Source organism: Tinamus guttatus, unplaced genomic scaffold (genome assembly GCF_059628265.1).
Source record: "Tinamus guttatus ecotype Peru unplaced genomic scaffold, ASM5962826v1 Tinamus_guttatus_pri_ptg000513l, whole genome shotgun sequence".
NCBI lineage: Eukaryota > Metazoa > Chordata > Aves > Tinamiformes > Tinamidae > Tinamus > Tinamus guttatus.
This window is the reverse complement of record NW_028289047.1, coordinates 80,049-98,508: the sequence shown is the minus strand read 5'-3', so window position 1 is coordinate 98,508 and position 18,460 is coordinate 80,049. Positions and strand designations below refer to the sequence as shown.

Sequence of the window (18,460 nt, the reverse complement as noted above, 5' to 3'; positions counted from 1 at the left end):
GATTTCTGTGCCAATATAAAGCACAAGAATATGTTCATTTGTTTTTCTTTAAATACTTATTTTTATTAAAAGAATGGATGGCAAAAATGACTCATTAGGGCACAGCTAGAGGGAAAGCATTTGCCTATGCATGAGATCTGAATTAAAATGCATAGCAAGAAACAGCACAACAAGAAAATCAGACACATGGAAAGATTTGTTTACAAAGAGAAAGGCAGAGAGAGAGAAATAAAGAGCCAAAGAGGATTTAATAAATCAGAGCCAATGTTCAAGAAAACAAATCTTAAGACAGCACCCAAATCGGACAGGAGGAAACAAAGCCAGGGGCCTTTTTTTTTCTTCTACATCTCTCTATCAGTTCTGTGACACGAACCCACATGGACCCAACATACCTTCACCAAATGTCCACAGAACAGCCGGCAGGAACAAAGTTTCCACCCTAAGTAGTTAGCGGAGAATGAGATAGGAGTGAAAGTAGCAACATGCACACTACAAAACACCACCTCGACACCACAGAAACGCCCCGGGCTACAGCGAGGGGCTAATTTCTGATTTTTATTAAGGGCTTTCATTCAGACTCCCAAACAAAACAGGAGTGCCTCCAATTTCTCCATAATTTTGGCACTGAGAGTTACAGCTTGTGATGATCAGGGAAGGCCACTGGATGCCGGTGTTGCTCCACCAAGCTCTGGAGAAGGCTCCAGGTCCCCCTCTCAATCTCCTTCCCATCCCAAGAATGGGATGGTAACTGGTGGGGACTATAGCAGCAGGGGGAAAAGGATCCAGAAGTGTCAAATACAGAACAGCAATTTGGGAGAGGACAGAAAAAAAATGGCAAATCTGCCACTGACCTGAACTGCAGAGAGAACCATCTCTTATCCATGAAGTATTTTTGAAGTTACTAACACACACACAAACAATATTTACAAAAAGAAAATAACAACAGCTCCAATCTGCTACTTCATCTTCTGCAAGCAGCCAAAAGATCGTCCACACACGCTAATTCACTTACAGCGATCTTCCCACCCCTGCATATGTGCAACCCAGGAGGCAGGAAACAAGCAGGCGCACGCAGCCCTCCTCCCTCGGCACGTTTTGCCTTTTCAGTTCTGTGAAGGCCGTGACTGACGCGCTGCAAACGCCATCTGCTACTGACAAGCACTGCACACATGCACACAGAGCTGCGGTGACAGGAAGGGGAGCCTTTCTAAGGGAATTTCCACTCGGTTTCGGGATATTTATTCCACAGGCAAGCTCCTTTTGCATGTATATATGTAATCTATTTTACAGATGTATCTTCTGTATTTCTGTCTTTTAGGGCAGCATGGGAAGCTTTTAAGTGTGTTTTCTCATCTGAGTAACATTCCAGTTCCTCCAATGTCCACCTAACATTGCAAATTTGATCAGGTCTTTATTTCCTATTCTATTTCCTATCCCAAACAGAGCTTCCACAAAAGAACAGCAGAGCAAGAAGGACCAGGCAGATACCTAATGATTTGCCAGATCTTTTGGACTAAAAATATTACCAGGATACAACTAGGAGCAGAGTAATTCCTGTATTGAGCTAGACGACAGACGTGAGAGATGCAAGTGTGGTCCTACTTACAAAGGAAAGATACAGTAATCGTGCACATGCAACGGACTCTATTAGATGAGACAGGACTAGAAATTCTCATGATCTACTCCTTACTTGAAAGAGGTTTCTGAGGTTAGAGACTGATATTCGCCATTGGGAATTACAATGGTTGGCTTGCAATACTTACCATAACATAAAGTCCACCTATGTTTTTCCAGGTAATTAAAGAAATTATCAGATTACTAGATGTCTGTTTTTAACATATCAAATTACCAATTTATGAGAGCCTAGGCCGATGAGATGTTTTTCATCAATAGCTATAATCACCCTAATTGCTTGATAGGGTTCTCTTTCCTCCAGAATTATATAGGTTTCCAATCAACGCCCGCAGTATTTTCTATTCACTTATGCATTGGTCTGTTACACACATTTTCTGGGACATGTCTCAATAGCAATTAACACATTTTCTTTCTTAGTGCCTTTAAGGTACTCCTCATTACAATATATCATATATATATAGAGAGAGAATGTAATACCCAAATTCCACATAATCACCCCAAAAAATATCTCCAGAGTGTAAGACAGGCCATTAAACCTTCCCACTAAACCTTCCCTATGCACCACATAAGGGGCATGCAGCCTTCTATGGCTCTTACTGTACCTTATACTACTTTGGAAGACTCTCATAACTAATCAGTAAAATAGTTGTGCCATCGGACTCAACAATAAAGGGCCACAGAAGTCAACTTCTCCTTTTGCCTATCACCAGCTATTCCCTACCCCTGAATTTCGGCATGCTTCATGTATAATTTGGATTGAGTTTTTCCAGCAGGTCAGATGGCATTTCTTCTCCAGCCTCTTTACACATCCAGGTATTTTTCCCACCCATGTAGGCAGTTGTGTCTACTGCAGGGACAGGACTTCAATTTTTACATTCAGAAGTTACTTAATAAATTTATTGCTAAAAATATAGGGAACAGTGGTAATGGAAAAAGTATTAAACACTGTAATGTTATTTTTTAATACAAATGTACATTTTCTTTGGATAAGAATAATGAAACTGCCTGTAATTCAACTGTTTGCCTTTCTTCGGACACCATATTGTAGCTACCCACAGCAACAGATGCTAAATAATGTCACTGAGTATTTACAACCTCCACAGAAAACAGATATACAGAAAGAAATTTTGGGGACCAGAATAATAAAAAGCAGACAACCCAGAGGTTGTTGCTGGAACTAGAGCTTATTGTTACAGGAAGGAAGATCAGATACTATGAAAACCTTCCAAGGGCATTAATATCTCTCAAGCTTCAGACTGGGAAATTGGGAGAAGCTTGATGAATAGCAGGAGGAAGCACTATGGAAACAGGATGAAAAAAGAGCTGCAGTAAATAAGGGGACTACTTCCCTCTAAAATAACCCTAACACTTGTTTATTTAATCTAGATTATTGCACCAGGACTCCCCTTTTTCTGCATGAAGTAACCCCTTGGAATGAGATGGTGAAAAAACACCAGTTTTATAGTTATACCTTACATGTGGTATCAAGAGACAGGCAGTCTTGTAATCGCCTTTTTCAACACAGTTCATTTCAACCTTCCCTACATACTCAAGAAACAAATTGTCAAAGGTTAAATTCCCTCTCTCCTTCTCTCTTGTCCCATTTGTGTGTACCCCTACCTTGCAGTCAGTCCACATCCACCAAAGCAGAGGAGACTTTAAAGCTTTCCTGAAAGCCACAGGACAAGGTCGGCAAATGCCAGCATAGGAAGACAAGAGCAAATAATCAAAATTCTGCAGTGGACTTCCTTTCTTGTTGCCTTTTTTTTTTTTTTTTTTTACTATATGCACATACATGTGCACATTTTACCATGTACACATATTAGAAGAGAAACAAGACTGACCTTAGCTTCTACGTTAGTTCTCCCTGACATTACACTTTCAAATACTCTTTGTGTACAGATTGGGTTTATAAAGTGATAGAAGTCAAAAGAACATTTACAGCCCCCTGGAAAATGTGTTGGTGTTATTAACCAGAGGAACACGCACCTGCAAAAGACAGTGACACTGCTTAAAAACAAGAGAGATGAACAGTCACAGAGATATTTCCTCCTCCTTTCTGAGGGCACATTAAAAAGCTGAAGAGCACAACAGTTCAAAACACCTGCCGATTTTTTGCTATTACCTAAATGTCATTACATCCTGTCTCCAAACCTACAGGATGAGGGCATCTTCACTAGAGATCTTCTCAGGGGGGTCATTCTTTTATGAGGTAAATCCTATTGGATTGAAATTCTGAGAACTGAGAATAGGTTCAAATGGCAACCACGAAGAAATACTCAGTGTACTGGGGGATTCCAAGAGTTGTGGATTCCAGTGCCTTTATTGTCACAGGAGTGGACTTCACAGTATCAGGCCCATAATAAAAGTATTGCTAAGTGCCATCTACTCGCCTGGTGATGCTCTGTTGTCTTTTAAAGTTACAGGTTCCCAGGGCAACAATGAAACTCCTTCCATTACCGCCTTTCTGTTTGAAACAAAAACTACATCGACTGGACAGCTGGACTAGCTAGGTCTGGCATCTCACACCTGTGACATCCACTAGAAATCACTGCATGGTTAACATCCTTTCCTTAACTTTTCTATCCAAAATATGACTACATTTTCTAAAACAGTAAATTATAAAGGACTTTCTTGCCTTCTATTGACCCCACCTTCAGGACAGGAACTTGAAACTGGATTAAACTACATAAATTAAAATGCTAAGGAGGTTATCATACTGTTACATTTGCATGTTGAATGTGTTACTTCCCAGATTCTTTTACAAAGAATGCTAAAAAGTGTAAAAAGAAATTACAAAGAATGATCCTTTTACAAAGAAAGTGTTCCTCCTACTAGGGCTGCGGAATTATTTGTGGCTATGGCAGTGCATTATGACCCACTAGAAAATTATTTTTCCAACATACCTCTGCAGTGGGAAGTATTTGGATTTTGCCAGTCTGTATCAAAAAATATCAAAAGCCAGCTCAGGATTGTCAGAACAGACAACAAGTCTATTCAGCTTTAATACCTCAGTTAATGTAATATAGTTAATCAGAATGAGCCCTGTGAAGTTTACTAAGATTGAAAGCCATTACAGATACAAAACAATACTGTAATGAAGGCAGTCATCGATGATTTCAAGGATCAAAATGAATGATCCTTTTACCTCTAAAATAAGCAACTCATTTGCAACTTTATGAACTAAAATGTGGATTGGAAACTGTGTGGGCTCTTTCCTTATTCAGTGAACACACAAGTCACACTCTCCATAGGTCAGGAACAACCCTCTCTTTTGCCTCAGCAAGACCAATGTCTCTGGAATCAGCCTATGCAAATAAAACTTCACTATAAATTCTACTGGCACACGAGCCAAAGGATAAGCCAGTTCCTTGGCCCTCCAAATATGATGTTTCTACAATCACAGATTAAAAAAAGGAATAAAGTTATGTTTTTCATTTATGACAGTGAATGCAATTTGAGGCAAAAGTAATGATACATCCAGAATAAAATTCAGCTTGTTTTGTTTCAATTTCTTTATAGCACAGCCAATTGGAAAAACTAATCTGAAGCCCCACATTTGAAGTCATTTGAAGTAAACGGATTCCAAAGCTAAAAAATCAGTAATACTTACCTTTGCATAGGTATGTAATATTTTCCCACTTCTGGTCCATTGTGCACTCTGAAAAGTTCCTGTCTCCATGGAAGTAATATCCTTCTTCACATCGATAGTACACTCTGCTCCGTAGTGTGGTAGAGTTGTCCCAGACCATTTCTGTGTGTGGAATCAACAAGGGTTTGCCACAGTCTATTTCTGGAAGAGAAAAAAGACAGAGAATGATAAATCTAAAAATGGAAACAATCAGGGCATGTCACAACGGAGGGATTGTGGACTCCAGTTCATACACTTCCATGCACAGAAATATCTGAAAAGTCATACATGGTCCAAGAAGTGACAAGAAAGAACAGCATCAGGAAGGTTGTATTTTATTGCCCCACTGTAGGTTTATTGTAGGTTTAATTCAAACTTTGGATAAAGGAGGAGCTGCTTCAGGCAAGAATAAAGAACATTTCCATGTAGAGGGAGGGATTGACTTGATTGGTTATTCACATCTTGGCAGAAATAATTAGAAAACTGGAGTAATGTAATTTGAAATTTATTCATTTACTGTGTTGTTTGCAAGAGCTGCACAATAAAAGTAGGGAATTCAAAGAATTAAGAGAGAAGATCAGTCAACTGAAGGATATTTTGGTTTAAAATTCCATCTCAAATTCACAGTGAATCTTAGTCTTGAGTTAAGCATTGCTTCACTTACAGGAAGTAAAAAAAATGTAAGAGTTCAATCTTACCTTCATTAAAGCTTATATGCAGAAAACATATTTTAAAATTCTTGTGTTTTTGTGTTAAAGTGTTTTTAAGTGTCTTTTTTCTTTAATTTGATCAATGAGTGATCTTAAATGATTCTGAGATTCCATTCATAAGAAATATAAAAAAGTAAAAAATAAAGCATGTAGAATCATATTTTGATAATTTACAGTAATACCTTCAAAGGCACAGCTAATCATATACTTTGCGAAGGAAAACACATCTATTATTATGATTACCTTTCTTTCAAACATCAATATGCATGCTTTTATTTAGAATGACGAATTTACATGCAAATAAAACATTTAACTTACAGAAACAGTATGTGCTGGCATACAAAAATTACTGCTCCTCAACTCAAGCTATCTTTCCACAGACATTTGGTATACCAAAGACTGAAAGACAGAAATGCTGAATTATGTTCCTGTGTAAGTAAGCAATACTTTTATTTCTAAGAGCAGAGGTTGTTTGAAACATAGATGAAGTGTATTCAAAAAATTACTAAATTTGATACCAGTGAACACAAGGCTTGACCTTATTGAATCTACTTGATGAGATACTTATCCTCTATTGAATAGAAAAGTGAAGTTGTATTTAGCAGCTGTCTGAAAATGGGAAGTTCAAGGGGAAATTACCTAGTAACAGCAGCTCAGATTCTAAGTAGTGACTTCAGCCACAGAGTAGGCATTGGGCTAGAAGACAGTGGTTTAGACTGGATTTCCATCTCATGAAAATCCCGAAGTCTGACAGGCAAAAAATGGTCAAGATGGTCTTTCATCTTCACAGTATATAACATTTAAGAATCTGCTGTAACTTAATTAACAACACAGCTAAAAAGATGTTTAATATTTGGCTTTTTGTCTTCCAGTGCTAGAAGACTGTATAAACTGAAAGCCCAAAGGCAGTGCCTCCAGCTTATAACTGCATGACTGCTATTCATACTGATGCCTGAATCAATACCCACGCTAAGCAAATCTGAAGGCAGATTTGATTTACCTCTGCACACCAAATCGGCACCATCCCATTGGCCTTTGGCATTGCAAACTGCAGTCTGATTGCCACTTGTAATAAAGTAACCATGAGCACAACGGTACGTAACTGCACTTCCATATGTGGTTTCATTTAAAGATGGTGGATACGTATTTATGATAGAAGGTGGAACTCCACAATCCACACCTACATAGGGAAGAAAGAGGAAAATACATTGTTATTCAAGCAACGAAAGGAAGGAAGGCTGCTCTCCCGTGAAACTATTCTTTTCATCATTTCAATATCATCTCCTACAGTAACTGAATTCTCTTGCATATCTTCTCCCACTGAGAGATTGACAGTGTGTCCTTAACTATGGTCAGATCCTTTTCAGGTTAAATCAGAATTTTCCAAATAATTTAGTAGTAAGAAAAAAGCAATCTGTTTAATAGGATATACATTTCTTAGTGTAAGCATACACTTACCCTAAGCATGTGAAGTATTCCACAACAGCATGATAAAACAAACAAAAATTCAAGTTTAACTACACCTCTCCAGATGCATCTCCTCTTCCTAGAGAACTGTGTGATTTGACACAAGACAATTCTGCTCATTAATATTCAAGAAAAGCTGTACTCTTTGAGGGAACATTATACTTATATTCAGATATTTAAATCAGGAAAAAGATGAATCTGTTCTGCCTTACAGCACCTTGATGTTAGATGAAACATTGTACCAAACTTGACATTTGTTCTGTTAGTTTCATCATAAATAAAACTGTAAGTAAAATAAATTTAGAAATAAATTTAGAAATTACAAGGAAATAGCACAAATTCTAATTGGAAGCTTTCTTGATTTTCCTGAACAAGAAGGAATTACAGTTGACCAGGAGAAATTCTTAGGTTAGCTAAAATAATTGTCAGGGAAATTGTGAGAGTTCAAATTTTTTTAAATCTCCTTTTCTAATGTAAAGAAGATATGGCCTCTTCACAAAAAGAGAAGTTTTTATTGAAATCCAGGAAAAGCAAATTGCAATAAAAGAGGAAATAGTGAGAACATCCTGAGATGTTTGGTGGGGTTATTTTATTCCAATAATGACATGCGCATAACTTCACTAAAAATATTACCTTAACAAATGTACTGACAATTCACAAGGGGTGCCTTCCACAAGCTTTCTTTAGTGGACCTCTTGAGACTTTAGGCACCCTTTTTGTTGTTGTTTTGAAATTCATTTTGCTTTATTTATTTTGAAAAGTATTATTGCAACTGCCTTATTTTCCATGCCACTGTATTTAATTACTCATAAAAAACAGCTGCCAGTAATTTCACCCTAAATTGTCTGGTTCTTTCCCTCCTAAGAAATTTCTGATTTTCTGGCGATGTTTAATACTTTATCTTTTCCCGTTGCACTGATTTAGCATCCTTATTCTAACGTTCACACACAGACAAGGTTATTCATTGCCAAATAATAATAATAATAAAGGGATATTCCATGTTTTGCGAGAAGGATTCTCTTCATTAACACATTATTTTAAGGAGGACAATCTTTCTCTTCTCTGTAGTGTTATTATACATATTGTACACTATGTTAACTAGCATTTTTTGTCATTTAACTAATATATACACTCTCCAACTATTTTCAGGAACACAAAATACTACAGAATGGGTGATGACAATACAAAAGTGAAAGATACTTATGAAACACATTCAGAAATTTTCTGAAAGCGTTTCACTATGTGCAGGTGCTCTTAAATCATGAAGGCTATCTAGCAGTGATGCCTCTTTTGCAACTGCAGTCAACCTTAGGAAAAAACTTCACATGCTCCAGAGGAGGCTGGGTTTTGTTTTTCCTATAAAGTCAAGTATTTCAGTGCTTCCCATGAACTACTCCAGAAATCTTAATGTTTGCTAAGACTCAGCTCACAAAGTCAAGAACACATTGCTCTGTCTGTAGAAACAAATTGAGCAGCATCCAAAATGACATTCTAGGAGCAGACGGTGGCATAATTTTGTTATATATTTACTAGAAAATCAATCTGTTCCTGCTAAAGGTAAAAAAATACTGACAGAAAACAGAAACTCATTGCTCACATAATGAAGGGCATGTTATTGCCAAACAGCTTCAAAGCCAGAATATCTGCAAGACATTGTATTCTTTCTTTTTATTTGGTAATAGCCAGCACTTGTAGAAACAATCTTTGAATTGAGCAACTCACCTACTCTGACAAACATACTCCAAAGAATCACATAACAGTTAAGGTTGGAAGAGGCATTTAAAGATCACTTAGTTCAAACCCCCTGGTTAAGCAGGGTCTCCTGGAGCAGGTTGTCCAGGACATTGTCCAGTGGCTTTTGAATATATTCAAAGATGAGGACTCCAAAACCTCTCTGGGAAACATGCTCCAGTGCTCAGTTGTCTCCACTGTAAAAAAGTTTTTCCTTAGGTTCTGACAGAACTTCCTGTGTTTCCATTTGTGCCCACTGCCTGTCCTCCTATCACCACTGAAGATTCTATCTCCAAGCTCTTTACACCTGCCCTTCAGATAACTATGCACATTGATAAGATTCCCCAACCAGTCTTCTCTTCTCCAGACTAAACAGTTCCACCTCTCTCAGTCTTTCTTCACAGGGAGATGCTCCAGTCTCTCATCACCTTAGCAGCTCTTCCCTGGACTTGCTCCAGTAGCTCCCTGTCTCTTGTCCTGGGGAGCCCTGAACACGGTCTTATTAGGGCTGACTAGGTGGGAAGAATGGTCTCTCTCACCCTCCTGGCGATGCTCTACATAACGCAACCTAGGTCTACTGGCCTCATGGTCAACTTGGTGTCCACCAGAACCCCCCGGCCCCTCTCTGCAGAGGTCATCTCCAGCCTGTCCTGGTGCATGGAGTTATTCTCCCCACATGCAGGACCCCGCACATGCCCTTGTTGAGCTTCATCCATGAGGTTCCTCTATGCCCTTCTGTCCAGCCTGTCCAGGTCCCTCCGTAGGGCAGCACAGCCCTCAGGTGCATCAGCTACTCCTGCAAGTTCTGCACCATCTGCAAACCTGCTGAGGGTGACTCTGTGCCTTCATCTAAGCCATTGATAAGCGAGCAGAACACAGCCTTGAGCCCTGGGGCCACTAGCTACAGCTCTCCAAACAGGCTTTGTGCCAGTGGTCACAACCCTCTGAGCTCTGCTGTTCAGCCACTTTTCTGTCTGCGCTTCCTGAGCTCATTTAGCCTGCACTTCCTGAGCTCATCTATGAAAATGCTATGGGAGAGGGTGTCAAAGTCCTACTGAAGTTAAGGGAGACTCTCTCCTGTGAAATGAGGTGAGAAAGGCTCTCCCTTCATCTAATCAACTAGTCACCACGTAAAAGAAGGCTCTCAGGTTGGTTAAGCAGCATTTCCCCTTGGTGAATCCACACTGAGTACTCCTGACCAGCTGCTTCTCCTTCATGTGCTTGCAACTGATGTCCAGGCTGAGCTGCTCTATCACCTTTGCAGGCACCAACGTGAGTCTGACTGTAGTTCCCCGGGTCTCCTCCCTGCCCTCTTGGAAGACTGGGGGACACTGGCTTTCTTCCAGTGGTCACACTCCTCTCCTGATCACCATGACCTTTCAGAGATGACTGGGAGTGCCCTGCACTGACACTGGCCACCTGCCTCCATGGGTGTACCCTCTACGGGCCCATGGATTTCTCTGTGTGCAGTTTCCTTACGTGATCCACAACCCAACCCAACCCAACTCCACCAGGCATTTTTCCCATGCATAAACCCCTTCATGAAGAATTTAAGATTTTAACGCATAGAAACTCCTTTCACCTTTACAGCTTAAAGTGGCAGGTTCCCAAGTTTCATTTGCAGTGCAAATAGAAAAATCCCCCTCTTCGCTGTAAAACCCTTCTTTACACTGGTAACGAACCGCACTTCCTGGTACCAATCCGTAGTTCCCTACAATGTAACCATGCTTCATCTCAGGAGGGGAGCCACAACTGATTTCTGCAAAGAGAAAAGTTTGAGTTGAAAGGGGAGATTTCACAGTACAAAGAAACAGGACAACGACCGCTTTAAGAAGAGCTGGGCCAGACAGTCACATCATAAAAACTGTCTACCTGCAGGAATCTGAAGGAAGCCAAACAACTGCCTTGGCCACAGTCTGATGAACACAGCGATCCAATGATGAGTGTACATCTTTACCATCTTATTAACATTCATCTGTTGCAATTCACAACACCAAAAACAAGACACTTGAAACGTGTTGGTGCCCTGGACGTCCTGGTTCTGTTACACCAAAGTCTGAATTTTCCTTCAATGCTGGAAGAAAATTTCAAGCCCTAATGCCCAGCTGTACTTCCCTGCATGCAGGAAAGGTGGAGCACTGCAGCTAAACTGAAATCAGTCTGCCCCCCATTCCCACAGCTCACTGAACCATCCTAGTGCTACATTCCCTGCCACAGAGCCACATGATAGGGTCACTTGTCAGTCTCCACAGCTGGCACAGTCAATATAGATACGTTTCTTTACCCCACTGGGGGAGAAGAACGGGCAGCCAGATAGGCAGGGTACCAACAATCCTGCCAAAATTGGAGCTGAGCACTTGTAGCTGGAAATAAACAGGAGGCTGGAAAAAAACGGAGGCAGTGAGCTGACAACTTGGCCTGCTACACATAACGATGTCACTCCCACGGTTTACTGGGCTTCCCCGACTCCGCACACTCCAACCACTCCTGCAACCCTGTAGCAACCACATCCTGTGTCGCCTCTGCCAACCAGACATCATTGCAACACACTGAAGAAAAGCCAAGTCCACACAGGCCTTACAGACTTAGGTCAGAGCAAGCACCATTCCATCATGATAGATCTGATTTTATTAGCCAACACAAACAGCATCAAAAGGCTCTCACCTTTGCATGAAACCATATTCTCATCTGGATGAAAAAAATCTTCTCCATTTTCTAGTTTATAACCATCAATACAGTAACACTTGTAGCTTCCTTCCGTATTCACACATCTTGCATTGGGACCACACATCCCAGATTCTTCACATTCATCTATATCTAGAAATTCAGAGAGCAAAATGTATAAATTTCTTTACTTTTTCTTTTATTATTATTATTAATTAATGTAGGACTCAAGCTTAAAATGCACAGAAACATTATGTGTAGATCCTGATGGGAAATAAAGGAAGCCCAACATTCAAACATCTTGAAGGATGAGATCCTTACAATTTTGTAAATTTTGTAAATTTGTAAGATGTTTTAAAATCGGTTTCCCTTGCACCTGACAAATAGTTTCCAATTTATTTCCTGCCCCTACAGCCATTCCAGAAAAGAATCCCACTTCTGCAAATATTGTAATCAGTCACAGTTAATTACTGTGACAGGGAACTAACATCCACACTGAACACAAATATGATGCTCAAGCAGAAAGAAGTATGATCTTATTTTCTTAGATCTAGCCACTTCTACTGCAAAGATATTGCTCAAATGTAACTTCATAGAAATAATTAATAATAAAAGAGGAAAGAATCAAAAAATGGAACTAATTTATAGTTGTTAGAACCCAGATGCCAAACAAATGTTGGCAAAATACAGCAGAAAATTCTACAGTAACCAGAAAAACAGAGGTGCAGTAGAAAATGAATTTCTGGATTCCTGGTTGCCAAGATTTCTTGTGGTATCTACCTGTACAGTTCGTTCCATCGTTGGGAATAAAAGTCTTGTTGTTGTTAGAGGCACGATATCCATCAAGGCAAACACAGTAAAAACTTCCATGTGTGTTATGACACAGGGTATGGTTCCCACACATCTTGGCAGCTCCAATCTGGCACTCGTCTTTGTCTGTCAGCACAGTTAAAACAGGTTAGAGAGACCAAAAGAAGTCAAATACCCTCCTCTCCTCACTCATACCCAAGTAACTAGAAATGGGATAAAATACTTAACCAGCTAAGTACTGGAATTAAATACAAGTGAAGAACAGCCCATGCCATTAAAAGAAATGTAAATCGAGCCATATATATTGTATGTTTTGGAAATATTGTCAGGAAATAACAGAGCTCTTACTGTTTTGAGTAACTCAGTGGTATTACCCAAGAGAAGACAGTTTAGGACAGCACAGTTTCTAGCCAGTGTACAAACAGGCACCCTACCTTGGCAATGCGTTCTTCCATTCCCCACAAATCCATAGTTACAAATACAGACACTTTTTCCTTCTATTTGTTGGCAAGTGGCATCAGCGTGGCAAGTAGCACACACATCTGGAACTGATCTCTTCATGTCTGTTTTAACACAGGGACAGAATTATTTAAAGAAATAAAATAGTGATCTGATATAAGGAATTAGCACAGAGTTTAGAGTAGACGTAAAAAAAACAGATTGAAAGCAAAAGAATAAAGTCATACTTCATCCCACCTCATTTTCAAACTGGAAGGAAAACCACAGCCCTACTCAGTAACTAAGCTTGGAAAATAAAGAGAAAGAAGAAAAGACTAAGCAAAATAACTACACTGGACATCTTTCTCCTACTATCTGATAACAATTAAACCAGCTTTTCAGGACAGTAGTTGGCAAGGCATACATGACAATATAATAGCTCTACCCAAAATTAATAATCTTTTCTACAAACTCATTTTCTTTCCCTTGGTCAATCTATTTGTTTCTTAAATGCTCAATATGTTACCATTTAGTATAAATGCTATTCACAAAAATGATGTTGAGAATGCTGCCAGATCGCAAATGGCTTGTGATAAAGTCACTTTAAAAATGAATTTATATTAGAAGTAGTAGAGCAGCATAAGACACAGAATCTAATTTATTATAAGGTGATAGGATGACAAATGGATATGAAATGAGAATTAAATATGAACTTATTTCCTTATTTGCAATCATACTTTTGGTGTATTTTGCAAATTTTTATCTCCTTTTTTGTAAGATCTTTTCTTTATCTTCATAAATGCAATAGCCTTCCAAATGGTAGACCTCAGGATGAAGAGCCTGAATATAGACAATGCACATGTCCGTATGCTTATACCCTTTATACATTAAAAAGAAAACTATTTAATCCTGCATATGAGATGGTTATGTCTCATAATCATCTGAGATGATTATTAACCCTGATTATGTCTCAAAGTGCTAGACCTAGCAAGAACAGAATTTTTTATTTTTCCAAGAGACATAAGATGGGTAAGGATGGTGCAGTTCCTATTAAATACAAATCTTACAGTATACGTAACAGTTCTTACGAAGGTTTCTTCATATGCCTGCATGCTGTTTTGAAATACATGAATATGACCTGAAGGAAAGGGCAGTTGAAGGTTCCAGGTAACTTTTTTAAGCTCACAAATTCACCAGATTGCAAAAAAGAAAGTGCATGTAACTAGCAATTCCAGGTGCACAGTGTTTGTTTTTCCTCCCAGTGCAATTCTCAGTTTATTTAAAAGACACTGGAAGCATCATAGATTCCTACCAATTCTCTACTAATTTACAAACTTTTGTTTGTGTGTGTGTGCGCTCCCAAAAAATCTATTAGCATAAATGGTAACCAGCATGGCTGAAAAATGAAATTAAGAACAGCGGTGGTAGGAGAGAGCTCCCGAAGCTTCAATCTTCCGATAAGACGTGGGTGCGCCTGCCCCAGATTGCCGCAGCAGGAGATAAACCGTGCATGGCCCCTACTACGGCAGATGATGTTTTCTGACTTGCTCCCTCACGCCCCATCCTTCCCAGCTGCACAAAAGTCAGCTCAACGATTGCAGCCCTATCTGCCGGATCTGGCGACTGCTGTGAGAAGAGATACCCAATTCCCACGGAGGACGAGAAAGTGGCATGGGTCACCACCACCACCACCAGCACCACAGCTGGGCAACCAACACCACCATGGCTGAGCCACCACCATCACCACGATGGCTGGGCTGCCAAAACCACCACCACGGCTGAGCCGCCACCAGCACTACCACAGTTGGGCCGCCACTACCACCATGGCTGAGCCACCACCACCATCATGGCTGGGCCACCATCGCCCCCATGCTTGGGCCACCACCACCACTACCACCATGGCTGGACAACCACCATGACCATGACTGGACCACGACCATGGCTGGACCACCACCATGGCTAGACCACCACCACTACCACACATCATGGCTGGACCACGACCATGGCTGGACCACCACCACTAGCACCACCGTGGCTGGACCACGACCCACCACCACCACCGTGGCCAGACCAGCACCAACCATGTGCTGGAACACCAAACCAGCCCCAACCATGCGCACAGAGCAACCCCGAGCGAGCTGAGGGCAGCCCAAAGCGCGCGTGGGACCACCCCGAGGACGCGGGGCCACCCCTGAGCGGCACCAGGGCAGCCTGGAGGCTGAGGGCGCCGGTCAGCGCGAGCTCGTGGGCAGCCCCAGCAGCGCGGGCCGCCCCCCGCCCGCCCGCGCCCGGCACCCGGCACCTACCCCGCGCCCGCGCCGCGCCCGGCGGCAGCAGCAGCAGCAGCGGCAGCAGCGGCAGCAGCGGCGGGCGCCGCCGCGAGCCGCCCGCGCTCATGTCGCCGCCGCCGCCGCCTCATGGTGCCCGCGGCCGCGCCGGGGCCGGGGCCGGGGCCGGGGCGCCGCGCTGCCCCCAGCGCCCCCCCGGCCCCGCCGCCCGCCCGCCCGCCGCGTTATCGCCGCCTCCCGCCGCCTTCCCGCGCGCGGCGGCTTCCTGCGCCGCGGCCGCCTGGCAGCGCCGATAAGGGCGGCCGCGCGCGGGGCCCGGCCCGGCCGCCGCAGCGCCCCCCGCGGCCCCGGGCCTGGAAACACGGCGGGAGCCCAGGGGGCTGCAGGAGCCGAGGCGGCGGCCCTGTCTGCTGGGGGGCCGAGGGCGCTGCATGTCCTAGTGCAGCAGCCCTGTCTGCTGGAGAGCCGAGGGTGCTGCATGTCCTAGTACAGCAGCCGTGTCTGAAGAGCCCAGGACGCTGCATGTCCCAGCCGTGTCTGCTGGAGAGCCGAGGACTTTACGTGTCCTACTGCAGCAGCCGTGTCTGGAAAGCCCAGGACGCTGCATGTCCCAGCATGGCAGCCGTGATCTGTACTTAAGCCTGTGTGCACTCGTGTCCAGCTTCTGCTGTTCTCACCTCAGCCAGGACCGATACCACAGAAGGGGTATCTATCGCAGTGGTATCTGTCACAGCAACGTGACAGATTCTCATGCAATGCCCAGTCACCACCTAAGTGAACCTGCACCTCAAACAGCATGCTGAAGACCTAGGTGCTACTTTTTTCTATCTGAAGTTCAGTGGTGGCAAGTATTCTCAAAGGCAAAAAGTTGTTTATCCCGGGAAAAAAAAAAAAAAAAAAAAAAAAAACGGGATTCAAATGAGCTGCTCAGGGTTACTGGTGAAAAATGGTTTCCAGATGTTATTTTTCTCTCCCTTAGCTGCCTGCTGGGATGCAACCTCCCTAAGTAGAGCCGTTTCTGCATCACTACTCATAGAAGCATCAGGAGCTACTGCGGTAGTGAAATTACAAGCACCTCATGCGCTAAGCAGGAAAAATAGTTTTGGCAGGGAACCTGAGGAAGTATGGGTGTTCATTATGTTTATACAAAGAACAAGTAGAAAGATGTAATATAAACATACTCTGAAGAAAGCTACACAGAAATGTGTTGCCTGAAGGAAATACGGGGCCTGGACTGTAACAGAAGTCCCTGCATGATGGTGAGAAGACATGTTTTAATAGTAAATAACCTAAGAACATACAGAAACTAGCTTAAATTACATGCACTGGTTAGTCATCTAAATTCAAATGCAGACATTGGAAACAAGGATTAAAAGGATCTTAAGAGGGCACATAATCCTTCTTTTTCTGCGCTAGGACAGGATCAGTTCTGCATAAATGACTCCTGAGCAGTGCTTGTCTAACTCGTTTTTTACAACATCAGTGAAGAGAATCCATACTCTCCTCAAATAATGTATTCCAGTGGTTAGGTATCTGCATCACTGCTTGCTTCCATTTCTCTTTGTGGTAAGAAAACATTTGTGATGGCCAAAGTAACTGAATCACCCAGAGACGCCTAGAAGTTTCCGGTGCAGCTTTTTCTGCAGCTATCTTGATGTAGGTAATTGAAAATCAAAAAAGTGATCAGGATTTAACATCTCAGTTAGCCATATTTTCCCACCTGCCCCGGAGGCAGTGCATGTCACTGTGTTATTGGAATCATTCTTTCTCTGAGCATGTTTGTCTTAGATTACACTACTACTTCTACCATAGTAAGATAAAATATTAGATATTAATGACTTTTCAGCAAATAGAATTTTAAAACATGGAAAACATCCAAACTAAGTAAGTGTAATTCATGCTTGTGAACAGATCTGAGCACTCTTCGAAACACAGTTGCATTCTCTAACAGCCTGCTTTCAAGTGCGTCTTCACAGCTGACAAAGATGAGAATATCTCTAAATCGATGGAAGCTTTTTCACTATTTCTAGCATACACACATACACATGTGCACACTTGCACACACACTAAATGAATCAGATTAATAAATGAATCAGTTTCAAACTAATCAGATTAATAACTGGTTTCTGGTTATTCATTCAGTTTCCAGAATAAGCAATAACAGTAGTTAAAGCATAAATAAGAAAAGAAGCCTTAGCTGATGCTCTTCAGTTTCTAATTCAAATGCTTTACTATTGCGCTGTCATAAAATTTTCTGTCATAAATTTTGCTGTAAATATGAATGAAATCATTTGCATTTTTCTGTCTCTGTGCTCTCATGTGCGATTTTCTGCCATTACCTATGCCCGTATCTCAAGTCGTAATAAATGAAATCAAGATGAAAAGAAAGAAATGGGGAGGTGGGGGGAGGGATCTCTGCAAAAGTTTTAGCATGAGGTAAACCTGAAGGTAGTTGGTTAAGCCTTATTTGCTACTGAATGCTCCCATGACACCATTCCCGAGGAGAGGCTCGGATGGAGCAGGCACCGGAGCAGGCATGCAGCACGATAAGCCTGCTGCCGTTGCTGCTAATCGGGGAAGCAGCTCCGCAGAACAAGAGCGTTGCTATCTGCACGTTTTAGGAGAGGAGCCCAGACTGAGCTTTTCCACAGACTGTGACTTTAGATAAGATAGTTCGTTTCTGTCTCTCTTGGCCCTCACTTCCCAATTGACTGTTGAACTGGGATAGTATTCCTGACCAGGTGTTTTGAGATCTAATACTGTAAAAGTGGGTCTAAGCATATCCACTGCAAACTATCCTGAGGAAAGCTTTGATGTCACTGAGGTTGGACCCAATGATTAAGCTGTCAGCAGAGAGAAAGAGTTAGGTTCAGTCCATTTATGGAGCAGCACCAGAATAGTGCTGGGTCTGGGAGCACCCTGTGAGAAAGCTGCTGAGCGGCCCCTGCCCTGGGTGCCTGCAGGGGTATAAGCAGACTGGGTCTTTATCTGGGGGCATCCTTATGTTGGCTGAGAGTAACACTTGTGAGAGAGGCAGAGGGCCAGGAAGGAAAAGAAGAAAGCACCCCTTAAAACAGGTCCCTTTT

General features: G+C 42.0%; 1 protein-coding gene across 1 annotated transcript in view; it reads right to left on the bottom strand.

Annotated features, from left to right (window-relative positions):
* The window catches only part of SUSD1 (sushi domain containing 1), a 40,737-nt gene extending 25,254 nt beyond the window's left edge, over positions 1–15,483 (bottom strand). Inside the window, exons 1-7 of the mRNA XM_088533664.1 lie at positions 15,393–15,483; positions 13,083–13,211; positions 12,619–12,774; positions 11,839–11,991; positions 10,757–10,933; positions 6,977–7,156; positions 5,249–5,428 (exon numbers count right to left, since the gene is read on the bottom strand). Of these exons, the coding sequence (XP_088389790.1) occupies positions 5,249–5,428; positions 6,977–7,156; positions 10,757–10,933; positions 11,839–11,991; positions 12,619–12,774; positions 13,083–13,211; positions 15,393–15,483 (1,066 nt within the window). The remainder of the gene's footprint in view (positions 1–5,248; positions 5,429–6,976; positions 7,157–10,756; positions 10,934–11,838; positions 11,992–12,618; positions 12,775–13,082; positions 13,212–15,392) is intronic.
* Positions 15,484–18,460: the final 2,977 nt, after the last annotated feature.